This window comes from Pyrus communis, chromosome 1 (assembly GCF_963583255.1).
Source record: "Pyrus communis chromosome 1, drPyrComm1.1, whole genome shotgun sequence".
NCBI lineage: Eukaryota > Viridiplantae > Streptophyta > Magnoliopsida > Rosales > Rosaceae > Pyrus > Pyrus communis.
This window is the reverse complement of record NC_084803.1, coordinates 25,683,469-25,700,027: the sequence shown is the minus strand read 5'-3', so window position 1 is coordinate 25,700,027 and position 16,559 is coordinate 25,683,469. Positions and strand designations below refer to the sequence as shown.

At 38.8% G+C, this 16,559-nt stretch overlaps 2 protein-coding genes across 2 annotated transcripts; both read right to left on the bottom strand.

Annotated features, from left to right (window-relative positions):
• Positions 1-521: 521 nt before the first annotated feature.
• On the bottom strand, positions 522-1,022 carry LOC137736149 (chaperone protein dnaJ 20, chloroplastic-like). Its single transcript, XM_068475478.1, has one exon. The coding sequence runs from the start codon at positions 1,020-1,022 to the stop codon at positions 522-524; it is 501 nt and encodes a 166-aa protein (XP_068331579.1).
• Positions 1,023-7,319: 6,297 nt separating this feature from the next.
• Positions 7,320-11,903, bottom strand: LOC137725223 (uncharacterized). The gene is made up of 7 exons (XM_068463845.1): positions 11,177-11,903; positions 9,943-10,248; positions 8,708-9,549; positions 8,443-8,533; positions 7,900-8,036; positions 7,728-7,787; positions 7,320-7,622 (listed from the first exon to the last, which is right to left on the bottom strand). Exons 1-7 carry the CDS (start codon positions 11,901-11,903, stop codon positions 7,320-7,322), a joined length of 2,466 nt encoding a protein of 821 aa, XP_068319946.1.
• Between the last annotated feature and the right edge of the window lie 4,656 nt (positions 11,904-16,559).

Sequence of the window (16,559 nt, the reverse complement as noted above, 5' to 3'; positions counted from 1 at the left end):
CTAGTTTAAAAAATCTCGTGACTAGTTCGGTCTAGTGGTCATTTTTACTTGTAAATAAGAGGTCTTATGTTTGATTTTTGCGAACTGAGAATTTGAATCACATTATTATGGCTAACCTAGTGTAGAACTTAGCCCACTCCCCATCCCTCAGTGTAGATAATATCTTTTGTTAAAAAAAAAAAAAAAAAAAATCTCATATTCTGCCCTCATCGCATTGTGATTTTACTTTGCTCATTATTTTTAATTTCTTTCTTCAATTCAACTTTCAAATCTTGTTTTCAGTTTGTCGGTTGTTTGTTTTTGTTGTATTTTGAGTTTGGTAAACTAAAGAACGTAATACATAAAATAAAAAAAGAAGAGATCATTTTGTTCCTTATGTTATCATTTAGATATGAAGATGAAGCCCCTTTTCGAGTAAAAATTAACAAAGAGAAAGCTCTGCTGCTCCTGTTTGCACAAATAATTACAAATGATACTACGAAAATATTAGTAAAACATTGCATTACAAATATAATAAAATATTAATTCTGCATGGACCGCCTTTCCCTTCTGGTTTGTGATCTTTTATGCAATCCACGAAGTTGTTCTTCCCACACTTCCCTTTGAAATATGGATCTCTTAACCTCCATACAAAATCCCTCCACCCCTAACCCTAACGAAGAGTCAGCCAAACTCAACTGATAATCATACATTTGACGCAAAACCGGGTCGGAAAGTGTTTCATATGCTTTTTGAAGCTCAATGAATTTTCTGGTAGACTCCTCTTTTGCCGACGGAGCACAAACATCAGGATGAAATTGACGAGCCATGCTTCTGTAGGCTTTCTTTATGTCATGCAAGTCTATGTTATTTTCAGAACCAAGAGAAAGTACCTCATAAAAGTTAGCCTTCTTTGCATGGCTCTCTAACCCATCACCTCTGCATGAAATAGTTTGAATCATATAACTACTATGAGAATTTTTCTTTGGCCTTGCCTTTTGCAGCATTGGATTGTTGCTTTGCAATTGGAAGGAGATTTCCATGCTTGTCTTTGAGAGAGAGAGAGAGAGAGAGAGAAAGAGATTGTATGAAGAGTTCACAGCTTAGGTAGTGGCTATAGGAGTATAAATATAAGCGTTAGGTTGCCTCCCTTTAATTCCAAGTGTAGACACGAAATGGAGTAATATTATTTCTTAATTAAGACCGTTGAACGAGAGATTTGTCACTATATGTCTTGTCTTTGAGTGTGGTGTTTCCTCCCAATTGTAGCTAGCTGTATTGATTGACCGCATCCTAACGATAATGCTTACAATAATAAATTTGTCTTTCTTAACAAATTCAATTCATGGACCATCACCTTAGTTTTTAAATTACGATTAGAAGCAGTAATCGAGTCTGTGTTATCATGTTAATGTCGAGTTATTTGAGATTAATATCGAACAAAAAGTTGAATATATTTTGATTTCACACTCTTCTAAGTTTCTTGATCTTCTTCATTTTTGCTTGTTAGATTAAATGAAAATAATGAACATGATTACACATAGGTGGGTGAGAGCTAAAAAATGATGTGCGTTTATCATTTTACTTGATTTTAACTAGGCATGCATATAATTAATTAATGGCGTCAAACCGGACTTTGAGAACAGCAAACTTAATCGCTTTTTTTTATTGTGGGTTAAGTAGGTCGTGCTCTGATGAGTTTCTCTCATGTAATGACCAATATTGTTGGAGTTATACCATATTATTATGTGACATGATACATAATGTATATAACAAATATTCAATGAGATAGTTCTAAGGGTTTTTTAGATATAAATTCTTGCAACTCTTATTTTCTAGATAAAAACCCACCTAATTCTAAATATCTAAATAAAACCCAAATTTGAAAAAGACTGCCAAATAGAAAAGTAATTGACCTATTATTACAAAATATTTACAACTTGTACCACAATCAAATCAATAAATATTATTACTTACTTTAATTATAATGAACACATAATTATTGCACATACTATTATCACCCCTAACATATATACATATATACATATATACATATATACATACATATATATATATATACATATATACATACATATATATATACATACATATATATATATATATAAAGAATACAGTGCTACTATAAATATACATACGTTCAAAAGTATATCGTACTGCTTTTTATAAATACATTGAGAAGTATACAATCCTACAATAAATATACATACGTTCAATAGTATATCGTACTACTAAAAGTTTAATATATATATATATATATATATATATATGTGTGTGTGTGTGTGTGTGTGTGTGTGTGTGTGTGTGTGTGACAGCCCGTCCCGAATGTGTATATTATTTTATCCTTGATAGCGTGAAATGACTTTTATACCCTTGGACGTTAGATGGTGTTGTGTGACATGCATTTTGGTTGTGTTCCAATTCATGTTTTCCTTAGTTTTTGGAACCAATTGGAACTTAGATTTTATTTTATTTTTCTTTTGTTTTGGTTGGTGACCCATCTGGACCACACACACACACCACTCCCGTTGACTCTCTTTCCTCCCACTCGGATTTCTTTCCATTTCCATACAATTGTACAGACAAATTCTCAAACCACTTGATCATTCACGGATCAAGCTTGTGGATGTTGTTTTTGGACTCCTTGCAAGCTCAAGAGTCGATCTATACTCGTAGTTGGACGTGAAGACTTCATTTACTCGAGAACCAGAAAACCCCGATGAGGTGCACTGTTCATCCATCGTGATCGATGAGGTTTTGTCGAGTTTGGAAGTGTTAGAGAGCCTTAGAACTTCTTCACAAAGCTTAGGGAAGAATTTTGGAAGGTTTTGGATGTTAGGAAGCTCGGGTTTGACAAGTTGCAGAGGTGGCCGAATTATCGTGATTTTTCTGGCAAGATCTCGTGAGTTTTAGGACCTAAAAGTTGTAAGGTTTTGTTCCTCTCATCCTAAGCTTCATTTTGGTTTAAATTTCATGAAGTGTGGTTGAAAAGTGAAGAAGATATGATGATTAGAAGTTTTTCCAGTTTTCGACGACATAGACGGCGGATTCAGCGAGGATCACCGGAGAAGACGAAGAATATTCCGTCAACTTTGACAGAATATACTAATGGCATTACTAATGGCGTTAGGTATATTTAACGGTATATTCCATTTTTGGACAGAATATTCCCTAACGCCGTTAGGGTTTCCGTACGTGTGCTAGGTAAGTGCCTGCGCATGGTCAGCACGTGAGGGTGCGTGGGTGATCAGAAATTTTTTCTAAAAACATGAGGATGTTCGTGGAGCCGAGTAGATCACGTTGGTATATTCAAACATCCCATTTGAGCAACATGTGAGAAGTTATTACCTAGTTTTGTTTATGTGCTTTAAAATAACGTTTATATAGTTGTTTCACATATAGGTGAGACCTATCCAGAGGATGAGTGTAGTCAAGCGAGACTTGGGGGCTACGACCCTTCCACATATCAGTGAGTGGGCTTTTGGTTTTCAGTATGTGTGTGTATATATATATATATATATATGCTTAGTATTTTTCCCAGAAAAATTAATTTAAATGATTCCTATGTTTTGAAATGCCATGCCAAATGTCTTATACTTAGAATATGTATATAGTAGTTGCATATATTGACATTTACGCTGCGGGCGCTCAAGTAAGTACCAAGTAAGTTTATTGATTGTGGATGTGAGTTGCATGATTATGTTGAGATGTATTTTGAGCTCATAACCTGCACCCCGGTGTTAGTGCTCCCACCCGTGGTTAGGGCACAGTCCTTCACGTGATGTTCACCTCCTTCACCATACGCTCACCTTGGATCCAAGTTAGGTGCACAGTCCTGTCGTACAGACCGCTATAGGTAGTTCCGACTCATAGGTGACTCGTGATTATTCGCACAGTCTTCACGTGATCATAGCACTTGAGCGTATTTATTTACACCTAGTCTTGTGGTACAGACCACTTTAGGTGGTTCCGACTCGTGTGCAGGTATATTTGTTGAGATGTGGATTTGAGCTATACAGGTCACGTTAGGTGACTCCGGCTAGATAGATGAGCTCTAGATTCAATCGTACAGGTCACGTTAGGTGACTTCGGCAGACATATCATTTTGCATTGATTTATATCACTTGGCTTAAATATTTTTATGTTGAGATATTGGACATGGCATATATGTGAGGATTTTGCTATTCTGAGCATTGTTGTGGTATAGATATGTATTCTATTTTATGGGAAATTATACAGGTTTTATAGCAAGGGGTTATTGAAATGGTTTTGGAAAGCTTTGTTTTTGCCCACTCACACTTTCTGTTTTGTACCCCTCCAGGTTCTAGTTAGGAGTGCTTATTGGTGGCCTGCGAGGAATCCATGGTAGCTCTGACATATTATCACCATTATAGGATTACCTGTGGTGTTGTATAATTAGTATTCGTCCTACTAGACTGCATTTAGGCTACTTATAATCTGGTTGTGAACTCACACTTAATTTCATCTTGCACTCGTTCTTATCTAGTGCCCTATTTGGTTTGGTTTTTATTTATTCGCATTTCTTATCTTAATATCGCTTTCGCATTGTGCACATGGCTACGTCACCCTCACGTGACGGTCAACACGCCTCGATCTAGGTCGGGGTGTGTCATATATATATATATATAGGCCCTTTAACAAGAGGGATCCCCATTTTTTTTTTAAATGGGGACACCTTCTTGACCGTCGGATTGACTTTAATGAAATTCTGTGGTTGATATTAAATCACAAACCACAAAATCTTAACCACATAATTTCATTAAAGTCAAATCCAATGATCCAGAGGGTGTCCCCATTTTTTTTAGAAAAAAGGGGATCCTTCTTGTTAAAGGATTCCTATATATATAATTTACCTATATATAAATAGTACTACTATACGTTCAAATATATATATATATATATATATATATATATATATATATATATATATATATATGCACAGTACTAACATATATGTTAAACAATTACTATATGTAATTAATTTACCTATATGACACACCCTGACCGAAATTAAGGCATGCTGGTCATCACGTGAGGGTGACGTAGCCATGTGCACAGTGCGGAAGCAAAAGATAATAATAAAAGTGCAAATAAATAAAATAGTTAAAGTAACTCACTAGTGCGAGACTAAGTGTGATAAACATAATCAGAGCACAGAAAACCTAAGTGCAGTCCAGAAGAAGAATACTAATTACACAACACCCAAAGGTGATCCTACATTTGTGATATTTTGTCAGAACCACTGTCAAGTCCTCGTGAACCACCAAAGCTGCTTCTAACTAGAACCTGGAGGGGTGCAAAACAGAAAGTGTGAGTGGGCAAAAACAAAGCTTTTCAAAATCATTTCATTATCAAAAGTTCTAACCCCTCGCCGTAAAACCTATATAGCTTCCCAGAAAATAGAATATACATATATATCGAAAACATGTTCAAAAGTATGCCATGTTGAATGCCTCCACATAAACTGTAAGTAATCTAGGTAATGTCAATCAATGCAAGTAACATGTCAACCGGAGTCACCTAACATGACCTGTACGGCAGAATCTAGAGCTCAAATCCCCAACTCACTAACTATACCTACACACGAGTCGAAACCACCTAAAGTGGTATGTACGACAGGATTAGGTGTAAATAAATATGCTTAAGTGCTACGATCACGTGAAGACTGGGCGAATAATCGCGGGTTACCTACGAGTCGGAACCACCTATAGTGGTCTGTACGACAGGACTGTGCATCCAAGATAAGCATGTGGTGCAGGAGGTGAACATCACGTGAAGGACTATGCCCTACTCTGAGCAGGAGCACTAACACTAGGGGTGCAGGTTATGAGCTCTCTATGCATCTTACATAACCACTAGTTCACAACCATAAACTATAAACTTACCTGACACTTACCTGTGTGTCTGCAGCACTAAACATACATATATGCAACTATTAATGCATAAATAAATAGGCAAACGCTATGCATGGCATTTAAAACATATAAACATTCCATATCATTTTCTGGGAAAAACCACAAGTATATAAGTATATACGGAAAACCAAAAGCCCACTCACTGATATGTGGAAGTCATAACCCCCTTGCCTTAAGTGACTGTGCTTGTCCTCAGGATGGGTCTCACCTATATGCGAAACAACTATAAAAAAGTCAATTTAAAGCACATAACCAAAACTAGGTAATAACTTCTCATGCAAAGCTTAAATGAGGTGTTTGGATATACCAACGTGATCTACTCAACCTCATGAACAACCCCACACTTTTAAAATAATTTTCCGACCACCCACGCGTCGGCCAAGGCATGGCCAGACGCTTCGGCCACACGCGGGCACGTGCCTGGCACACATGTGGTAACCCTAACGGCGTTAGGGAATATTCTGTCCAAAAATGGAATATACCGTTATATATACTTGACGCCGTTAGTAATGCCGTTAGTATATTCCTTGTCTTCTCCGGTGAGTCTCGCTGGCCGACGCTGTCAGCCTTGTCGTCTGCAACTCGAATTCTAGCCGGAAACTGGAAAATTTTCAAAACTTTATATCTTCTTCATTTCTCAACCAAATTCCATGAAATTGGTACCAAAATGACACTTACAACAAGTAGAACAAAACCTTACCATTTTCAAGCCCTGAAATTCATGGAATCTCGCCGGAGAAACCTCGCAAAATCTGACCAACCTTAGAACTTGCTATCCCGATGTCCAAAATCCTTCAAACTTGTTACCCGAGCTTCGTGAGAGTATTCTAAAGCTCCTTAAGACCTTAAAATCCACTGAAACCTTTGCAATGATTAGTGCATCAAAATTGGGTTTTCGGGTTCTAGGGTTTTCAAGGGTTTCAAGTTCTAAAAATGGTATGGATGAACTCAGGAGCTTGCAAGGAGTTTGAATCTTACCTTCTAGATGTCGATCCGTGCATGAAAGGTTGGTTTTGAAGTTCGTCTGTACACTTGCAAAGGAAATGGAAGAAAGTCCGAGAGAAAGAAGAGAGAGGGAGTCACGGGAGTGTGTGGTATGGGTGTGTGTGTGTGTTCAGTAGAGTAAACCATCAAAAACAACAAAACAACACACCAAAATGGCAAATATCCACCAAGGGCATTATCGCCATTTCACACCTACGGTACAAATAATTCAGGACGGGATGTCACAACCTACCCTCCTTAAAAAAAATTTCATCCCGAAATTCATAACAACTCAAACAAACCACTAGTAATCATAGAACAATCGAGGATACAAATCTCTCATCCAATCTTCAGTCTCCCAATTAGCCTCCTCCGTTGAGTGATTCCTCCAAAAAACTTTCACTAACTCACAGTCTTGTTCCTCAGAACCTTTTCCTTCCAATCTAGAATCGTTACTGGTTCCTCGTCATATGTCAAATCCGGATTTATTTCCAATGGTTGAGGAGGTATCGTATGTGACGGATTCGCAACGTAATGACGAAGCATGGACACGTGAAAAACATTATGCACTTTAGCCAGCTCAGAAGGTAACTCAAGCCTGTAAGCCACTTCACCAACTCGCTTGGTGATCAAATATGGTCCAATATACCTGGGACTTAACTTACCTTTCTTTCCGAACCATACTACACCTCTCCACGGTGAAAGCTTCAAAAAGACCCAATCACCAACTTTATACACCCTGTCAGTGGCATGCTTGTCCGCTGAGCTCTTTTGTCGATCCTGGGCCATTTTTAGGTTAGACTTAATTACCTGAACATTCTGAGTAGTCTCATCTACAATCTCGGGGCCCACCAAAACTCTTTCTCCGACCTCTGACCAACATAGGGGTGTACGACAAGATTTACCATACAGTGCCTCAAATGGTGACATGCCTAAACTCGAATGAAAGCTGTTGTTGTAGGCAAATTCCAATAAATCCAACCGCTTGTGCCAAGCATCGCCAAACTGCAACACCGAAGATCTCAACATATCCTCTAACGTCTGAATGGTCCTCTCTGATTGTCCGTCTGTCTAAGGATGATATGCCGTACTGTAGAGTAATCTCGTACCCAAAGCTTCCTGAAAAGCCACCCAAAATTTAGAAGTAAATCTTGGGTCACGATCCGAGACAATACTCACTGGAACACCATGGTACTTCACAATCTTCAATATGAATAATTCAGCTAATCGGCCCAAAGATATTTTTTCCCTTACTAGAACAAAATGCGCTAATTTAGTAAGGTGATCGACTATCACCCAAATGCTGTCAAAACGATTATGTGTACGCAGAAGCTTGTACACAAAATCCCTCGTAATATTTTCCCATTTCCACTCTGGAACGGGAAATGGCTGCAACAACCCAAACGGTTTCTTCTTTCAGCTTTAACCTGTTGACAAATGGCACACCTACTCACATACTCAGCTATCTTTCTTTTCATACCCAGCCAATAATAAAATGGTCGAATGGTATGATACATTTTAGTACCTCCTGGATGCATCGCATTAGCTGAGATATGCGCTTCATAAAGAATTACTTTCTTTAATTCCAAATTATTCAGCACAAACATTCTGCTCTCCTGCATAAGCATGCCATCCGATTCTCAAACTCTGAAGTCTTTCTTTTTCCCTTGATGCCTTGCTTGAATTATTTGCTGGGTCTCTTCATCAACCATCTGGGCTTTGAGTACACGATCAATTAAAATCGGCCTAACTTGAAAATTAGCAAGTAAGGCTACCTCCTAATCTTCTACCTCTAACCGCACTCCAGTTGATCTTAAATTTTCCAGAAGAGGAACACGACTAGCGTACAATGCATTAATACAGCCTTGAGATTTCTTGCTAAGTGCATCAGCTACCACATTCGTGCGACTAGGGTGATAATCAATCGTGCAATCATAATCACTAAGCAGTTCCAACCACCTTCGTTGACGAAGATTAAGATCTCTCTGAGTGAAAAGATATTGAAGACTCTTATGATCCATAAAGATCTTATATTTTTCCCCATAAAGATAATGTCTCCAAATCTTCAAAGCAAAGATAATGGCCGCTAAGTCTAAATCATGCGTAGGGCAATTCAACTCGTGAGGCTTTAATTGTCGTGAAGCATAAGCAATCACCCCACCATGTTGCATCAGCACACATCGCAGACCATTTAAGGAAGCATCACTGTAGACTTTGAAATTACCACTATCATTCGGGAGTGCCAAAACAGGTACATGAGTGAGACAATACTTCAATTGCTGGAAACTCTGCTCACAATTATCATCCCACTCAAATTTAACATCCTTTCTAGTTAGCCTTGTTAGTGGTAAAGCAATCACGAAAAAATTCTTTACAAACTGTCGATAATATCCTGCTAAGCCAAGAAAACTCCTCACCTCAATGACGGTTCGTGGTTGCTCCCATTTCTTCACTGCTACTACCTTTTGACGATCCATCAAAATACCTTGAGCAGATATGACGTGTCCCAAAAATGCCACTTGATCTAACCAAAATTGGCACTTGCTAAACTTAACATATAGTTGGTGTTTCCTCAACCTTTTCAACACCAAAGTAAGATGTCGAACATGCTCAGATTTAGACTTAGAGTATACTAGGATATCGTCAATAAAGACAATGACAAACCTATCTAATTATGGCTGGAATACTCGGTTCATCAAATCCATAAAAGCTGTTGTGCATTCGTCAATCCAAATGGCATTACCAGAAACTCGTAATGACCATAACGAGTCCTGAAAGCTGTCTTAGGGACATCCTCACTACTGATCTTCAACTGATAATAACTAGATCTCAAATCAATATTGGAAAATACACAAGCACCTCGAAGCTGATCAAACCAATCATTTATTTGCAGCAATGGATAACGGTTTTTTAATTGTTACACGATTCAATTGCTGGTAATCAATGCATAGCCTCAAAGTCCCGTCTTTTTTCTTCGCAAACAACACTGGAGCTCCTCAGGGTGAAGTACTAGGCTGAATAAAACCTTTATCCACTAATTCATGCAACTGAATTTTCAATTCCCTCAACTCAGCAGGAGCCATTCGATAAGGAGTTAAGGATTTATGATTAGTATATGGAAGTAAATCAATGGTAAACTCCACATCTCGGTCTGGTGACAATCCAGGTAAATCGTCAGGGAAAACATCAGGAAAATGCATGACTACCCTTATGTCCTCCACACTACTAGGAGTAACATCGTTCAACAATACATAAGCTAAGTATTCCTGGCAACCTTTTGATAACAACCTTTTTGCTCGCACAGCAGAATAATGCCATGTCTCACCCCACTCTGCTCACCCATAAAAGTAACCACTGGTAATCCAGGATGATGGAAGGTAACAGTTTTCCCCTAGCAATCAATATTGGCATGATTAAAATGCAACCAATATGTGCCCAAAATCACATCAAAATCAACAATATCTAACGGGATAAGGTTAGCTGGCATAACAACATCCTCCACCATCACTGGACATCCTGGATACACACAATCAACATAACATCTCTCCCCTCTAGGCATAGCAAACTCTAAATCATACCCTAAAGGTGTAGGGTGAGGTTGCGTCACTTGAGCAAATGTATGAGAAATAACATAATGTGTCGCACCATAATCAATCAATACTCTAGCAAAATAACCAAGGATATTTAACATACCCATAATCAAGTCAGGATTATTCTGAGCATCTTGTAGAGAAATATTGTGGATGCACCCCTGGGTTTGCTGTCGTCCACCACGACCTCTACTAGTCTGACCACCTTGACTCTGCACATTACGCCCTTGACTAGGCTAACTAGACTGCCTTGAAGATCTCGCACTACTAGTAGCAATCTCTCCCTGCTGAGGCTGTCCTCCTTGGTACCACTGAGATCTACTCACTGGAATGGGAGGATACGACATATAACTTCTAGAGTATTGAGGATACCCACTCTGAGAATAAGGATCTTGGAGATATGGATACTGCCTTGGAGCATAAGGAACGGCATCACCCTAATAATAGTAGGCACCACCACGACCCATCTGACCATAACTACCAGGCTCTGGAACCTGTTGGATTGGCGCATGTGGTGTAAGAAAGACTGCTGAGGCATTTGCTGATTCTGGGGACAATTTGTAGCTCTATGTCCCATCTGCCAACAAGTGAAACAACCACTGCTGCCTCTCCTGCACTATCCAAAATGCCGATTGTTACATCTACGGCACAACAGAGCTCTTCCTCTACCAGTATCACCCTGTCTCTGGCCTCTAGGACCCCTAGAAAATCTACCACCTCTTCCCTGACCAGTGGCACTAAAACCTCCGCTGGAAGAACTGGAACTAGCTCCACTCCGCTTAAAACTCTGGGTCTTGCGAGGTCCTTGAGATGCTTGACCTTTGCCTTTATCGTCTTTCCTTTGATTGCCATCTTTTTCTTCTTCCTCACTCTCGCTAGGCATATTTTCAGAATCCTCAATCCTCAACAAAATCTTATAGAACTCCTGATAAGAGTTGCAAGGAGTAGTAGTCGCCATAGAACGCCACTTCTTCTTAGTACCCAATCGAAAACGACGAAGCATCTCACCCGGATTGGCAGCAACCTCCAGATAATAACGAGATAAATCAGTGAACTTCCTATAATATTCATTCGTTGTCAACTTCTCTTGCCTCAACACGGTAAATTCTTGCTTTTTACGATCAATGTACTCAGGAGGCACAAGCCTTTTCCTAAAAAACTGCTTAAACAGTTCCCAGTCAGCCCTTTCCTTTGGAGTCAAATGACGGACCTCTTGCTCCCACCAAGATGACGATTCCTTACCCAAGAACCATGAAGTCGTCTCTATCCACTTTTCAACAAGAAGATTCTCCTGATTATGCAACACTCGAAAAATCTTTTTAATATGCTCAAGCCACCGCTCAGCTCCCTCAAAACCCTCATGGCCCTCAAACTTATCCAGCTTCAAATTATACATGGTCTCCAGAGGAGTCCTCTAGGGAGGTGGAGTGCTGATTGAATAACAGTAGCAATAGCTTCCCCCAATTGAACTACATCGGGGAAACTAGGCTCAGCAGAGCGACGTGGTTCCATACGAGGCGGCATAGTTTTGACAGAAGACACCAAAACAACTAGAACACTCACAAAATATGCAGGACTGCCAAACCTATGCTCTGATACCAAACTAACACACCCTGACCGAAATTAAGGCGTGCTGGCAGTCACTTGAGGGTGATGTAGCCATGTGCACAGTGCAAAAGCAAAAGATAATAATAAAAGTGCGAATAAATAAACTAGTTAAAGTAACACACTAGTGCGAGACTAAGTGTGATAAACATAATCAGAGCACAAAAAACCTAAGTCCAGTCCAGAAGAAGAATACTAATTACACAACACCCAAAGGTGATCCTACATTTGTGATGTTCTGTCAGAACCATCGTCAAGTCCTCGTGAACCACCAAAGCTACTTCTAACTAGAACCTGGAGGGGCGCAAAATAGAAAGTGTAAGTAGGCAAAAACAAAGCTTTTCAAAATCATTTCATTATCAAAAGTTCTAACCCCTCGTCGTAAAACCTGTATAGTTTCCCAAAAAATAGAATATACATATATATTGAAAACATGTTCAAAAGTATGCCATGTCGAATGCCTCCACATAAACTGTAAGTAACCCAGGTAATATCAATCAATGCAAGTAACATGTCAGCCGGAGTCACCTAACATGACCAGTACGGTTGAATCTAGAGCTAAAATCCCCAACTCACTAATTATACTTGCACACGAGTCGGAACCACCTAAAATGGTCTGTACGACAGGACTGGGTGTAAATAAATACACTCAAGTGCTACGATCACATGAAGACTGGGCGAATAATCACAGGTTACCTACGAGTGGGAACCACCTATAGTGGTCTGTACGACAGGACTGTGCACCTAACTTGGATTCAAGATGAGCGTGTGGTGCAGGAGGTGAACATCACGTGAAGGACTGTGCCCTGCTTTGGGCTGGAGCACTAACACCGGGGGTGTAGTTTATGAGCTCTCTATGCATCTCACATAACCACTAGTTCACAACCATAAACTATAAACTTAACTGGCACTTACCTGTGCGTCTGCAGCACTAAACATACATATATGCAACTACTAATGCATACATAAATAGGCAAACGCTATGCATGGCATTTAAAACATATAAACATTCCATGTCATTTTATGGGAAAAACCACAAGTATATAGGTATATACGAAAAAACAAAAGCTCACTCACTGATATGTGGAAGAGTCGTAACCCCTTTGCCTCGAGTGACTGTGCTCGTCCTTAGGATGGGTCTCACCTATATGCGAAACAACTATAAAAACATCAATTTAAAGCACATAACAGAAAGTAGGTAATAACTTCTCATACAATGCTCAAATGGGGTGTTTGGATATACCAACGTGATCTACTCAACCTCACGAACAACTCCATATTTTAAAAATAATTTCCGATCACCCACGTGTTGCCACGCAGGCATGGCCAAACGCGTTGGCCACGCGCTGGCACGTGCCTAGCACACGTGTGGTAACCCTAACGGCGTTAGGGAATATTCCATCCAAAAATGAATATGTACCTGACGCCGTTAGTAACGTCGTTAGTATATTTCGTCAAAATTGACGAAATATTCCTTGTCTTCTCCGGTGAGTCTCACCAGCTGCCGCCGTCAGCCTCGCCGTCTGCAACTTGAATTCTCGCCAAAAATTGGAAAATTTTCAAAACTTCATATCTTCCTCATGAAATTGGTACCAAAATGACACTTACAACAAGTAGAACAAAACCTTACCACTTTCAAGCCCTGAAATTCACGGAATCTCGCCGGAGAAACCTCGCAAAATCCGGCCAACCTTAGAACTTGCTATCCCGATGTCCAAAATCCTTCAAACTTGTTCCTCGAGCTTCGTGAGAGTATTCTAAAGCTCCCTAAGACCTTAAAATCCACTGAAACCTTTGCAATGATTAGTGCATGAAAATTGGGTTTTCAGGTTCTAGGGTTTTCGAGGGTTTCAAGTTCTAAAAATGGTATGGATGAACTCAGGAGCTTGCAAGGAGTTTGAATCTTACCTTCTAGACGTCGATCCAGGCATGAAAGGTTGATTTTGAAGTTCGTCCGTACACTTGCAAAGGAAATGGAAGAGAATCTGAGAGAAAGAAAAGAGAGGGAGTCACGGAAGTGTGTGGTATGGGTGTGTGTGTGTGTTCTGTAGAGTCAACCACCAAAAACAACAAAACAACACACCAAAATGGCAAATATCCACCAAGGGCATTATCGCCATTTCACACCTACGGTACAGATAATTTAGGACGGGCTATCACATATATGTAAATTTATGATTAGCAAATAATATATTTTGTAGGTAAATTAATAATATTTTGTAGGTAAATTAGTATTAAATAAAATAATATTGCTTTATTATATATGTAGGTAAATTATTTTGCATGTATTTTGCATATATTAGGCTTGTTTATTAAGTAGGTAAACTATTTTACATAGATAAGGTAATTTGAGCAATCCAACATTTTAAAATTTGAATAGTAGTTGCACCACTTGAATCAAATAACATTATTTTTTTAGGTAAATTATTTTGCATGAATTTTTACATATATTAGGCATTATATATATGTGTGTGTGTGAAATAATTTACCTACATTAATATGAAAAATAAAATTTTAGTGACTTAATTAAGTGCATCTATGTATATTAGATATGTTCTATATTGTTATTATATATTAGGCAATGAATTTATAACATTAATGTTTTTTAGTAAAATCATTAATTCTCCCTTATAATACGCATGAGATTAATTGTGTACCTCAAACATTCAAATAGGGGTATTTTAGGCATCCAAACAAATTTAAATCTGTTAAGTCAAACATAATTAATGAATTTGTTGATGTGGAATCTAATAAATAAAATTTATTCGAGTAAAAAACTTATGTTGGGTTTTATGTGGAGAAAATTAAGTTTTAGGAGTTAAGGTTATGTTTATACTTATAGTAATAATTGACGTGATTTGTACACATCAATTTTTACATCAAATAATACCCAAACTTAATGCAACAATGTCACCCTAGTACTTCCCATATTGTCATCAAAATGTTCGCCGTGTTCTAGAAACGGGATTAGCTTTCCCGCGTACGTACGGTGACTAATTGCTTCATAGGTACAAGACAATGCTAAAACCAAAACTACCAAGATTTAGATATTAATTTGAAAACAAGCGGGCGAAGACCATAGATAATTTCATGTTGTAGTATTTTAATTTTTTTCGGTCCAATCCTTCAGCTTGTTTATATTCTTTTATTTTTCTCCTCTTGTTTCCTTGTTAATAAATAATGAAATATAAAACTTTCGTCTAACAAAAATTACCAACGTCCTTTATTTTCAAGTTAATTATCCATCGAATTCTTTATAGGTTTTTTTTTTTTTTTTTTTTTTTTTCTCTTTCTAAAGCTAGATATAATATAGAATTGCACGTGTTTTATGTGCCGGCGGCATATTTTATGTCTAAGCTATATGTTATTAGTAAACCTTTCATTAACTTAAGATGCAGTCATTTTCTATGAAACTTCATTAACATTCAAAGAAGAACATGAAAATACACTAGAAAACTGACTTTTATATACTTATTGTAACTTTTCACACATTTTTTTTTAATTTAAGCCCAGCAAATAAAATAAACTAAACAAAAACGACACATAAGATTTAATAGAGGTTTATTAGGAGTAAACATGTGACCAAACTACCACTTAGTACTGGAGTCTAGTGGTATTCCTTTTTACTTATAAGTGAGAGGTCTTAAGTTCTATTCTTGCCAAAAACGAATTTAAACCAAATTATTGCTAGCCTATTGTGAGGCTAAACTCACATACTCCAAGCAAATATGAGTTTTAACCCCAAGCTCATTTATGGGGCAAATTTAGGCCAGGATTTCCCTTTGGTTAGTGGGCTGGCACATTATATATGTCACATCCTGACCCGGGTGGATCACTTCCAAGGCCCGCTCCACTACCGTAGCACAATATTGTCCGCTTTAGGCTTACCATTCCCTCACGGTTTTGTTTTTGGGAACTCACGAGCAACTTCCCAGTGGGTCACCCATCATGGGATTGCTCTAACCCCCTTCTTGCTTAACTTCGGAGTTCCTACAGAACCCAAAGCCAGTGAGCTCCCGAAAGGCCTCGTGCTAGGTAGGGATGGGAATATACATATAAGGATCACTCCCCTGGGCGATATGGGATGTCACAATCCACCCCCCTTAGGGGCCCGACGTCCTCATCGGCACACACGCGACTAGGGTTAGGCTCTGATACCAAATTGACACATTCCGGCCCAAGGGGACCACTTCCCAGGCCCGCTCCACCACTGTAACACGATATTGTCCGCTTTGGGCCCTGACAACGCCCTCACGGTTTTGTTTCTGGGAACTCACACGAGAACTTCCCGATGGGTGCATCATAGGAATGTTCTCGCGCGCTACTCGCTTAACTTCGGAGTTCCCATGGGACCCGAAGCCAGTGAGCTCCCAAAAGGCCTTGTGCTAGGTAAGGATGAGAATATACATTTAAGGATCACTCCCCTGGGCGACGAGGGATGTCACAA